The sequence below is a fragment of the Rhagoletis pomonella genome, unplaced genomic scaffold, assembly GCF_013731165.1.
Source record: "Rhagoletis pomonella isolate Grant_MI unplaced genomic scaffold, Rhpom_1.0 Rhpom_scaffold_04533, whole genome shotgun sequence".
Classification (NCBI taxonomy): domain Eukaryota; kingdom Metazoa; phylum Arthropoda; class Insecta; order Diptera; family Tephritidae; genus Rhagoletis; species Rhagoletis pomonella.
Window position 1 is genome coordinate 1 of NW_023463082.1, and position 13796 is coordinate 13796.

Sequence of the window (13796 nt, forward strand, 5' to 3'; positions counted from 1 at the left end):
CAGCTTCGTCAATAACAAGAAAACGTAAAGATTTTAAGCAAAAACCTTTAGTTGCATGTAGATGATCAACCAAGCGGCCTGGCGTCGTCACTAAAATATCTACTTTGGAGTAATATTTCCCCTTATAACATTCCACAAGTTTTTCTTGCTCCTGTGCAAATGGAAACTTTTTGGATAGTAAACAAACAGTTAAATCAGTTTTTTCACACAATTTCTTGAATACTTTGAAAACCTGTAACGCTAACTCGAAGACAGGGAGTACAACCAAAGCTCTTATTTTGCGCTCTACACGATCAGCTAATAACTGCACGACCGGTATCGCAAATGCTAAAGTCTTGCCACTACCTGTGGGCGCTGAAACGCATATGTCACGCGGACGAAATGGTGGCGGTTTGGCGTGTGCTTCAAGCAACCAAGGTACGACTGCTGTTTGCACAGGAAATAGTCGTGTCATGTGCATTTCTTTGAGTGCGTGGCGTATGTGCGGTGCCAAGTAGGTTAATTTGGTAATAACCGATTCGTCAGCCGCTGGTCCACTTTTCGGGGCTATGGCTGTTGAGATGACAGTGGGGTGCGCCAGCCAAGCAGGCAGCACCATATTAACTTTTTTCGGTTTGCTGGTGTCTACATCCTCGCCGAGCACTTGGAAATGAGTTGCTTCAACATCAGGCACATCGCCGACAATGGGATCAACATCAGCGCCAATTGAGACCGTTTCATCGGCGCTTGCGTTCTTAGCTTCGTTGACATCAGCACTAGTTGGTTGAACTTTTGTTTCATTTCGTTTAGACTCCACATCTAGCAGCTCGACTGTGCTCTTTTTCCTTTTTCGTTTTTCTACTTTTTGGAGGATCTTCTGCAGAATTGCATCCTCGTTTTTTGTAGCTTCGTCAGTTTTTTCGCCATTGTAACTGAAATTATATAATTATCCTAATATAAAACTTATTTATATCCGGGAATGTATAATTTACCGGTTTATAGTAAATAACTCCATCTTTCCACACAAACCAACAACTAGCAACAAAAGATAAATATTAAATTTTTAATTTATCAAAATCATCAGGTCCGGTCCAGGATGTCAGGTCAAAATGGAATGTCAAACTTGCTGGAATTTTTTTGTGCATGACCGGAAATCAATGGAATGCACTACCGGAAGTACAGGGTGATATTTCGAATATAAAATATATAAAAATATAATTCAATTCGATATAATTTTTGAAAAATAAGGAACAAAAATAAAAATTTTTTGTTTTATTCAGACGACACCCTATTAAGAAATCTTGTACACTAGCTTCATATACATGAACCAAAAATACAAGATCACGCAAGAACGCGGCGTTGTATTTGTAACTGGTTTTGAGAAAAAAATTCGTGGAGAGTTAATTCAACATGACAACATCTTTTAAAAGATTTTTATGAATAATTTTTTATCTAAATTGGATGTTTAAAGTTGCTGACAACACTTTTGGTTAATTTTGTTTTTTCGCCGTTGTCTTTGCCTTTTTTACTTTTCGTTCGTTTTCCAGCGAAACAAGATTGCGTAGAACCCGCTCAAAAAATCTACTTTTTTCATTTTCTTGTTCCTGCGTGATCTTGCTTCATATATTTGCCATTTTATAATACTTTTTTATAAGTTTCATATCGAAAAATATTGATTTTTAATAATTCTATACCATATCTACGAAAAGTTGTTTTCTCTTCAAATAAAAATATATGAAAAGCTTTGAGCGTTTTGAGCGCTTTGCGCGACCTTTAATTATATTTTTATTCAAAATAAAAACAAGGAGGTATACTTTTTTCGGTATAGAACAATCCTAGGGGGTGAGAGCTTAAAAATAACGACTTTACTTTTTCACATGCATTTTTGGATCACCCTAATGTATACATATTTCTATACACAAATCTGTGATCGTTCAACAAAATCCCCTAGTCGACATTAAAACAAATAGCTCTTGGGAATAGGTAATTAATATTCTAATTTACATACTTTTTTGTTGTGGAATGTAAACCGCATACAACATTTTTTTGGAAAATATATTTTTACAAACTTACTTTATTTATAAAGAAGTTAATAGTAAAAAGAAATATTTTTAAAGCAAGCTTTAGTGAAGTTATTCCTTTTCATATAGTTAATATACGTTCTAAATATGAACCAAATCGGACTATAAATACGGGATTTTCAAATATCTCGACTCCTGCACTATCTATCGGATTCACTCATCTTTCAGATTGCATTGTCATCGGATTCTGGACCAACTGTGAAGCTCAGTATATCTCAGAGCAGGTTAAATAAAAGCTTGTCAAAACTGGATTTTTTGAGATATTTTTAAATTACTATTAATTAATATTTTTCTGCATTTTTTTGGCGCAAGTCCTAAAATATAATACATTTCAAATGTAATTTCGATGGAAAAGCCATTATTATTTATATGGAAAGTGATGCACCCTAATGTACATAGTGAGTTAAACATGTATTAAAATCGGTTAGCCAAATGTAAGCAGGCATAGCAATTCACTTTCGAGTGCATTTAAATCGAATTCGATTTGAATCCGGCATTCGGTGTTCTGCGTTTTACTTTCCTCGTTTTGTTTCCAGTTTTTTTTGAATAAATGAATTCCAAATAATGAACTTACGACATATTCTTCTGTTCGGCCTTAATTTTCCATGAAAATAGCTGTAAAAATTGTTAAAGCGCTAATTTTCAAATTTTATTTTCGCAAAAATGTATTTGCTTTGCTTGAATTGCTGTGAACTTCATTTTTGGGGTGAATAAAAAACTAACCAGATTCTATCGATGTCTCCATATGCTATTGCGTATACGCCACGTTAACCCATTGCCTATGTCAGATTCATTAAAACCCAGTATGAAGATATTATTTGACATACATACTTTGTTTATAGTTAACTGCGTACGTAACGGCGTACTGGAGGTAAATTAATTTTGGAGCAAAAAAATAGTCTTCTCGAGACAGGAACATCGATATATCATAGTTTGAGATTCGACTGTAAATGTCGAAGATATGAGGAAAAATGTGAAAGGCGACAGTAGGCGACAACCATTCTTCTTCTTGATTGGCGCTGTGAAAAAATGTCAAAAATAAAATTAGCAACACCTTCACAAAAAAAAAAAATAAAAATTTACTAAAAATCAATCAAATCAAAAATTTTAGCTACTTAAAATTTGCACTTTGAATTGAATGGGTTGCAAAACCGCATACTCAGAATGTTTCTAAGAAATCTAATTAAAGAGCTCAAAATTTTGATGAAACTCTGTGGAATTTTGCTTATTTTTGTACAAAGTTTAAAATTTTAACTTACATGGTCTTTGTTTGATAACGAGCTATACTTTCATAAAAAATAATAAACTTTAAATAATCGCCAAAGAATGCTAAAATGTAAGTTGTATTTACAACTTATATTTTTCATATCCACGGTTTTTTTATGAGGGAAGTATTTTTTTTATTTTTTAAAATTTCAAGTTAGAATCATTTCATAAAAAAAAACAAAAGAACTTAACAGATAATTATACAAGTAATTTTTAAGCAAAAAACCAAACCGACTTCAATTCTCATATAAAAATTTAAGTGTACCGTTAATTTCTTAATGATTCAATTATCGGACCTGAGGTACCAATTATGCCTAAAATTATGCGGTAACATACTTAAAAAAAAAGAATACATATTCCGACGAATTGGTAACCTCCTTTTTTGAAATCGGTTAAAAAACCTTAAAAAAAATGTAAAGAAGAATTTGCAGAATAAAACGTAAACAAAGATCATAGAAAATTAGGCTATTTTATGACTCCCTTACATTCTACGTCCTTTGTGATAACAAAAGAGCTGCCACGTTTGTACGAAAAATTTTTTTTGGACAAGAGTACAGGGAGACTCTTATTAAATTAATAAAGAATACACTGAAAATCGGTACTTAATCGGTATAAATATGAAAAATCGGCGGGACAATTTTCTCAAAATCGGTACTGTCCCGTCAAAATCGATACGAATGGTCACCGTATCCATAAGTCACCTAGCTTTGTGAAAAAATGTTCTTCATCATCTCAGGCTCCTTTTACCCGATTGCAGCGTAGCCCTGTGGCGGCATCTTTTTTTTCTGCAGCTTCGTGAGATTCCCCATCGTAGCAGTTGTTCTTCCGAATACAACGAAAGTTATGGGTCATTACTCAGCGGTAGCTTGTCTTAATATATGCACGAACGCAGTTTGATTCTTTGCATATCCCTGTAGAAAAAAAATTATCAGTTGATTAGGATGATAAACTTCTAGTTAGCTTTTTTGCGGAATTTCGATAAATAACTAATTGTTAATTAGCTATGACAAAACTAACTTAAGTTGTAAAGTCGTGCAGGAGTCATGCAGACGTTATCGGGAGCTTGTTTTCTTTACAAATTTCTATTTATATATCCTCATACAAAAATTACTCTCAATACACTTTTTTTCTGCACTTCGGAGATTCTTTTTCGGCTTCAGGACAAATAAAATAAAGGTCGAAATTTTATATTATCATTTTGATGTTATGTCTGATTGAACTCGAATATGAGACCACCTACAAAAGAACATGTAAACAAATAAGCAGTAATGTTAAATGAAATAAGTAAGTAAATAAATAAAAAAATTAATAATTAAAAAAAATCTTTAGTTGACATCCAATGCAGATAAAGCCAGTTCTCACTATTTTGCGGCCAAAGGAAATAGTTAATAAATAGTTATCACTAGTCGACGGCTAGTTATTTGATAGTTAGCTACAAACTAGTCCCATTTCCTGCAGGGATCCTCCTACTAAGTAATAAAGAAGAAACAAACGAGGGTATGAATGCATTTACATACATACATATCGAGCCCTAACCGCCAAAAAAGACGTAAGCGACATTTTTCTCAAAAATTTAATTTTGATACAGAAATACATCTACTACATACATACATAGACAGCCTAGGAACATTCCAGCGTCAAAACGAAAATTTTGGAAAAAATGTCGCTTACATCTTTTTGTCGGTTAAGGCTCGATATGTATGTATGTGTTTATGTATGCACGCAAAACGGCATTGAAACATTCCATATTCTTTTGCTCCAAAATCAATTGGGCTTAATCATATGCAATCTTCGTTTGCTGGGGTTTTTTGTCAGTTGGTTAGGGAATTCCCCCTAGCACTACAAATATACGCACACATACATACATATATATGTATGCACAGTGGCGGTCAAAAGATTTTGAATGGCGTTTCGTATATTTTCAATGTTTTTTAAAATAATTTTTTTTTTATATATTTTTATAAAAATATGGTTCATGCTTTAACGAAAACCATATAACTTGATACAGAATTTATTAAAATTGCACAGATATTTATCTAAATTTCCATCTTTTTAAACAGCATTTTTATAAACTTTTTGGGCATGCAGTTAACAGGATTATAAAATTTTGTAGAAAATGCAAAACGCCATCGAAAAAAAAATATTAAAAATCAATGCAAGTTTTTAGCCGCTCAAAACTTGCACTTATTTTATGCATTTATATGGTTTTTGTTAAAGCATGAACCATATTTTTATAAAAAAATATAAAAAAAAGTTTAGTTTGACATTGTAAATATTAAAAACGAAACATCTTTTATCCACTTTTGACTGCCACTGTAAGTATACACAATTAATAAATAAGAGTGCTTGCGGTCACAATTTTCCGCTGGGTTATTCAGAATATCGAGAACTAGTTTTTGCTTCAACTCAGCCATAAAACTATAACATAATTTAAAACGAATATGTATTTAGTTTGTTTAAGTGCGTCACCGCCATTCTCCAATGGATAAGTGTACATACATCCATATGTATATACATTAGACCGTATCAGAAAAAAGTGCACCTTCGAATCAAAGTACATATGTACCTAAATATATATGTATGAATTTACCATGTAGATGAAGATGCAGTATAATGTTTAAGGGAATGTGAGATCTGAAAGACATCGATTACCTATAGCTAATATTGTAAAAAAGTCAATGGCATGCGACATTCTCGATTTAGAACTAAGGTAAACTAAATGGCGGGGCAAATAACTAAAATTTTTAACATACGTACATATAAATCAGGGTGGCCCTTAAAATATCAACACCTAAATTTTGTATGGTACACCCTTATTTTGCTCTATGTGCAAAATAAAGACATCTATGAAAATTTTTAAATAAAAAAAAAATTTAGGGGTCGCACCAGCGTTTTAAAAAATTTAAATTTTTTTAAATTGTGAAAATTCGATAAAATTGTGACTTCAAAACTATTTCATATAGCTGGTCTAAGTCAAAATTTTTTAGAATTTTTAGGATTAAAAAAAATCTATTTTTTCAAACCCCGGTACCAACCCCAATTTTTTTTTAAACTTCGATATTATAAGCACCACCCTAATATGTTCATATTTATGTATGTACGTGGGCACTTATCGTCAGCGTCTTTTTTTTAATAAAATAATTTGTCACATAGTCTTCTTTATACATTTCTTTTTTCAATTAATTTTTGTTCTTTACAATCACAGGTCTTCTGAAGTTCTTCAAAAGACATCTACATCTCTTACCATCGAGCTTCTTCATGTTTGGAAACAGCAAAACTTCAAATACTTGGAAAGGATTTTAGAAAAGGTTGTCTAATTAAAAAAAAATGTATTTTTATCAACCGTTAAACAATATTTTATTGGTGAGAAATTTCAGATTTTAAAAGTGGTAAAAACGTTTTTGAGGTCGTTGACTTCGATTCTGACAGAATCGATTCTGATAGAATCGTGAAATTAAAAATGGCCGATCCAATATGGCGGCTGCTATCCAAAACTCGTATCATAGGCATTTTTATAGATAAAGCGCGGGTAAGAGGGTTTTTGGGACCACTGAATATTTTACTGATGAATAAATTAAAAAAATTTAATACCGAGCAAACATATTTTGACTTCCCCATAGGCTGATAAAAATATATATTTTTTTTTAATTTGAGGATAGATAACCTCTCCTAAAATCCGTCGCAATTATTTAAAAAAAATATATTAAATTCGTTGAAAAATTTATTCTTTCAAATTTTTTTTTAACAAAATCAGTCGAAAATTGCCCACTGTGCGCCTGCTTTCTTTAACAATCGATATTTGCGAAGCACTCATACATCGGGAAATGCATAGCCGCTGCAGAGAAAATAGACGCGAACTAGGTACGTGGCGAAAATATAAATAGGGAAGAGAAATTTTAGCATTTTTTTGGCTATTTACCTTTTGATTATTTAATGTTATTATTTTTTTTATGAAAGTTTAGCTCGTTTGCAAAAATTTGCATAATTCGACAAACTTTCATCAAAATTTTGAGCTTTTTAATGAGATTTCTTACAATTCTGAGTATCAGTTTTGTGGCCCATTAAATTTTGGTTTAACGAAGTGAAAATTTTAAGTAGTTGGGACTCACCGTTGATTTTTGGCAATTTTTTTTGTGGAAGGTGTCGCTTATTTTCTCCATAAAAAAAAATTGTCGAACATACTTTGTGTCGAAGGAAATGCGCGAACAAAAAATTGCAAACAATCGAACTGTCTACTTCAAACTTGCACTTTAAAAATACACTATTAAAATTTAGGTATGCACCTAAACAACTGCATACTCAAAAAAATTCAAAAAAAGCTTATTAAAAAGTTTAAAAATTTGATGAGCATTTGTTAAAATTCGTCGAATTTTTTAAAGTGTTCTAAAAAGTAATGATACAAAATAATAAATATTTTTTAAACAAAAAAATTTTGCCAAATCTCTAAAATGTCTTCTCCCTATTTACATTCTCGCCAGCGTATGTAGCATCGATTAAAGGAGGAACTTGAGATGCTAACCGCCAAGAAAAACTGCCGAAAATTTCTTCAGAAAGCTAGGTTATACTATAAGGAACACTTCTTTACGATGCTAAATGGCACTGACCCTTTAGTCGATATTACACTAGCTAACTATGATGAGGCACGAACAACAATATCCCGGCTGAAAAAAAGCTGCTGAAGCTAACGACCTGCCCACTGAGCTATTCAATTATGCCAGCAAGCAACATTTATTCGTAAGATTGCCATAAAATCTTTAAAAACAAGTAAATTGTGATTTTAACGACTTTATAGCAATTCTACGAAAAAATCTATTTCCCACATATAAAATATACGGAAAACTTTAAAGCATGGCTAAATCGTTACGGATTTGAAAATAAAAAAGTTTCGATATTCTTCAGTCCTTCCGGTGGTTGAAAAAAAAGACGGTTAACCACCCTAATGTACATACATAACTCAACCCGTTCTTTCTATTTCATAACATTTTCTTTGTTTGATAATTACCCAAACATTACTAATATTGATCCACGAGGCAACTTCAGCTGTCTTAGTTTACTTTTTTTTACAAATAAATTTGGCTGTAGTCTGATCGCTTTTTTATTATGTACTGACTCCCATAATTAGCATTATTTCCGCAAGCTAAACGATTAAACACATTTTAACAACAAAAGGAATGACTAATAAAGGTTTTTTTCTTACTATTTTCTCAGAAGTATAATTATTTATGTTAACAAAAGTGCGTAGATAGCTCACGCTGTGCTTTTTTTGTTTTAAATTATTGGAAAACCTTTAACTCCCTGCAGTTATTTGTAAGTGTTGTGATCAACGCTAAGTTGTCTCAAACAAAAAAAAAAACAGTTCACAAAGATTCCATTCGATGTTATGATTTACGTATGTATATTTATTTATACATACAATATATGTATAGTATTTATACATATATTTATTAATGTATTTGAGGGCGTGTTTGCGCAACACGTTAGCAGATTTCCCTCTCAGCTAATGTCAACCAAATGGATGGTGGTTATCAAACCGGCCCAATAAAATGTGGGTATGTACTATTTGTCTATAGTATGTAAGTATGTACGTGTTCTTTACGGTAGCGCAAGGTGTGTATAATTATTTAAACAAATTAATTAGTAATAGAAATTTAATGCATATGTACAAGATTTGTAAATTTATATGTGTGAAGTATGCATATACATATGTATGTACGTATATACTAGTATATATACATGTTATTTATATAATATATAATTAAGAAGTCGGTCGTGAAACTATGAACGCATGTATGTACATTTAAATTTCATACTGAGCCAATTTGCATACGAACATACACTTACATATGTACTACAAACATACGCAAGTGAAAGTATTGTTGTTAATCCGTATCGCAAGTTGTTGGCAGGGACTTAATTGAAAGGTTTGCGTCAGCTGCACCTTTGTGACACTTTTTGTCCACATCGATTGGACGCTATTTAAAGTTGTACTTTACATTTCCCCAGATTTGCGGCGATAACAATAAAAAGATCTCAGAAATCAAGACTATTAGGAATGTTAATCCCGGAAACCCGGCCGAAAATTTCGGGACTCTTGGCAAATAATCCCGGAATTTTCGGGATTTGTAATTTGCACTGATGGCAATAATATAGACTCCTTTTCTTGACCAGTATTGGCTACATTTATTTTATTGATTTAATAATTAAAATTTTTTCATTAATGTCTAGCTCATTATCCATATAACACCGTGCGATAGTAAATTTTAAAGACAAATATCAATACATTCGCGAAACCAAGGCCAAATATAGTAAAATTGCGTTTTTAGTTTTTCACCCTGCCGTAGTTAATTCCAAAATGGCTTAGAAAAGAAGTATGGGTATCAAGTTAAAGAAGAAATTCTGTAGAATTTAATCAGATTAAATTTTTTTGTGCATATGGACTGGTAAGTATTGCATATGTCCTTTTAAAATTTTTTCCTCGAAATTTCGCAATATGTATTTGTTTTTGAAAAACTTATACAAACTCGTTAACATCCTCGAGTTTCGTCCTTCTAACTTTAGCAGCTCAAAAAATTACCTACTCGTCCTTGTGAATCCAAAAACAATTCCTTCCTTCTTCCCCTCCTTTTATTTGGTACCACATTTTTATTCAACAATGCATTGAATTTTTTAAAATAATTTTTGAAATTAATCATATCTTTGAAATTACAAAGTCCTTTAAAATAAATCCTGACGTCAGAGAGAAAAAATAAAAACTTTAAATAAAAAGTAGGTTTGAAACCCATTTATTAATTATTTATTTTATGGTAGGAGAGCTTCGCAAATAATATAGAAGCAATTTTTTCGATTTAATTTGTTGAAAAGTAATGAATATCTAAATCCCGGGACTAATCCCAGGTATTTCGTGAGATTTTTCTTTGCTTAAGTCGCGCACCCTACTTTCTGGTGAAGAGCACTATATCCCTTTTGTCCGCATTTACACTGAGGCCTAATTCCTTCCGGATTATTTGTGATTTCGCGAAGTGTCTGCTTCATTAGGGATCTCATCGTATCGAGACACTTTATTTGTGTCGATTTGCCTTTAAGCGCTTTAGGAATTCTGTTGACTGACCAAAGGAGGGGAGAACAACTTAAAGCGAGCATCTGCGTACCTATACAGACTCACATACGAGGATGATCCCTACTGCACGGTTTGTACTGAACAGGTTTTTTCGTTTGCCCGAGATTTGAAACCGATAGGGATGAATTGAGCAGGAAGGTGAGGAGGCCACTTATGGTCAATCGAAAATTGGTCCGACGTTTGCCATATGGCACGCACCATTCTCAGGAAATTGCGCCAAGCGGAACAGTGCCGCGTATATTCAGAGAAAGGCCGCTCCTTCTCGGAGTAAGGGCGGATTGGCACCTCGGTCGTTCCAACTGCCAAGCCAGGGTGTCTTTGAACCTCGTGCATGCGAGGAGTAGGGGCGGATTGGAACCTCGGCCGTCGGTCGGAATTAATAAGCTAGGGAGCGTAGGAGTCGAGTTGTTTGTAAATCCCGTTTTTATAGTCCGATTTATTTCTTATTTGGAATGTATATTATAGGGTGATTGATTCGGTTTTTGGAAACCAGTTTCTACCGTTTTTTGGATATCTATAGGCGGTTATATTGAAATCTTGATTTTTTGAATATCAAATAAACCGGATTTTTTTTTTTTATCGAACAAACCGGTTTTTTTATTTTATTTTATACAAATCTTGACCTCTCAATAAAAGTTTCGATTTTTTCGAAGTTTTCAAGGCTTCTCCGAAGGGGCGACCGCTATTTGGAAAAACCTTTTTGAACGTTTCTGGGGCCAGAAATTGAACCATCGAGCTCCCGAGTAGCACATCTACGCTCTCGGCTACGGCGGCAGGAGCACTACTCAAATCCGAAAATAGTCAGAAAAAAGCGATAAAGAATTATAGAAAAGTTAATATAATAAACGTGAATTTTTTATATTTTTTTGTATTACTTTTGATCTAAAAAAAACTTGGAACTAATTTTGAATTGCTCTTTTCTAAATAAATGCTATATTTACTGTTAATAGTTTTGCTGTAATTTTTGATCATGATTTAATATGAACATAAACATTTTCCCTGTATAAAAACTATGTAAAATAAAACCGGGTTTTCCGATTTTTTCTTAAAATAAAAATCTGGAACCGGGGTTTTCTTAAAATTAAAATTTTGCGAACAACCCGAAAACTGGTTTTGGAAAAAATAGCGAAATCGTATACCCTAGTGTATTACTTACATCGAGGGAATTAGGCGGTATGTGGCGCAGGTGTCGATATATTTCGAAAATCTGCATCTATGATCTAATTTAGTTTACATATATGTGTTTATAAAGCATGTTAAAAAAAAAATTTTTTTTACTAAATTTTAACTTATTACTATCTCCATTTTTCAATCAAGATCGATATAGCCGGTATTGATTTCTTGTTATCAGGACTTCTGCTTCCTCCCTGTTTAAGAAGGCAGTTACTCTCTGTCAACTTCAGGAAACACATGATTATTATGCCGATGTCACTTATGCACCTACGGTTCTGGTAGTACTTTTTCATATGTAAGACTCTATATAAAATTAACAGTCCTCACTACACTCGACCTTATAATTGGGTCTGCTCAAATCAAATATCGCCGGTTCATTACGTTTAATGCTCATTTGACTGAAACATATTTAGTATTTATTTAGAGATATTTGGGGTATTCACAACGGTGTCGCAATTGTCGTATTGTTGTATGTCGTAAACTTTAAACGCCTAAAAAATATATTAGGGGGTTCGCAAAATACCATAAAAGTCATATTATAAGTTTTTTCAGTTTTAAAAAATATTTGGTTGTTGTTTCAAGTTCTCTAAACATTTATTTAAGCTTTTAAAGTTTACGACATAAAACAATACGACACTTACGACACCGTTGTGAATCCCTCAATTGAGAGCTTTTTGATCTTCCCTCGTATTTACCTACAAATTAGTCATAAATCGGGTCAATATAAAACAATAAAATAACATCAAAATATAGCTGATAGATGGTATGTATTTAGTCTAAGTTTTCAACATAGTTTAAGTTTGAAATTTACTCCTTTTTTTGTTTCTTTTGCACCGTGTTTATTTGTCGCATTCATACTCGTAGGATTCATAGTTATTGAAATCGTTGTTGTTGGGGTTAGTGTCGTTGTCAATGCAAATTGTTATTGTTTTACGATGGCTTTAATTCGGTTTATTGTTTTCTAAATTATGCAGAAATTGTACTAAATAGCCAAAGTTTATTCCGGGATCTCGGAATATTACTAAAAGCATTTACATACATATATGTGTATGAATAATCGTTTATTGGCACACGAGCGATCGACATTGACCGCTAATATGAGCGACCAACCCTAAAACATGTGTTCATAAAATCAAAAAAAAATTCTATATCTAATATTTAAGATACAAGCTTATTTATGTTATACTAAATATATTTACATAATTCTTGACGTTTTGCTAAGCTTTGGTTTCTTTTTACGTATCTACTTACATATGCGTGAACACACCCTGTAGGAAAATCCGAACTAGAGTGACCGAAGCTAAATTGATTTAGAAAAAGCCTGAGAAAGAGTTACATCGTATTAAAAATTAAATGAAAAAGGAATTCAATATATTCATAACAAAAAAACTTTTCAAAAACTTGACAAGTTCAGCGAAAACGGTGGTCTTTAAATAGTTTTTTAAATCCTTTTCATTAAAACACTAAATAAAATCTATTAGACTTATAACGGCTACATTACTTCTAGGTATGCAAAAAGGGGTTCGGTTTAGAATAAGAAAAACATGAAAGTTTTATGAATAAAAGTATGTAAAACAGTTCCATGGGGCATCAAACTAAAGAAAGTTATGGATTTCTATATAAGACTACACTGCTGGTGGTGCTAATTTGTTCGTACTAAAATTGGTTAAAAATCTAAAAAAGCGAAAAAAGTTATATTTATATACTTTGCACAGCCATGGTAATTTTTGAAATATGACGGATTTAGTATGACTACTACTTATTTATAAAAGTTTCCATGCGAATTTTATTATGCATATTTGAAGTGAAGAAAGACTAGAAAAAAGCAACGAAGCTAAATCTAAAGTTCTGGGCCCATGACATAAAATTAAATACAAATCTAGCCTAAAAAGACTAACCTGTTCACACTGCTGATGAATTTAGCCTAATGATGAAGTACATAGCAGCGAACTGATTTGATAGGAATTACTTGTGACTTGTGCGATTTACCCTGCTTCTGCGACTCACATAACCGATTAGGCATATAGATCGCTAGCGTACCAATCCGATAATCTCTGGATCGTATCCTGGGTGATATTTTGTTTTAGTTGAATATTGAGTTGAGAAATCTTCAATAACCTCCAGGTGAACTTGAATCCGAGTCATCAAAACCGCAATCAAGATGTAAAAAATGGACTCCT

The 13796-nt window shown here is 32.5% G+C and overlaps 1 protein-coding gene across 1 annotated transcript; it reads right to left on the reverse strand.

Moving 5' to 3' along the window:
* Window positions 1–3: 3 nt before the first annotated feature.
* On the reverse strand, window positions 4–1055 carry LOC118754746 (probable ATP-dependent RNA helicase Dbp73D; the record flags this gene model as incomplete). The annotated part of the gene is made up of 2 exons (XM_036489634.1): window positions 972–1055; window positions 4–911 (listed from the first exon to the last, which is right to left on the reverse strand). Coding segments are annotated over exons 1-2 (931 nt in total), but the record flags the coding sequence as incomplete, so codon positions are not given.
* Window positions 1056–13796: the final 12741 nt, after the last annotated feature.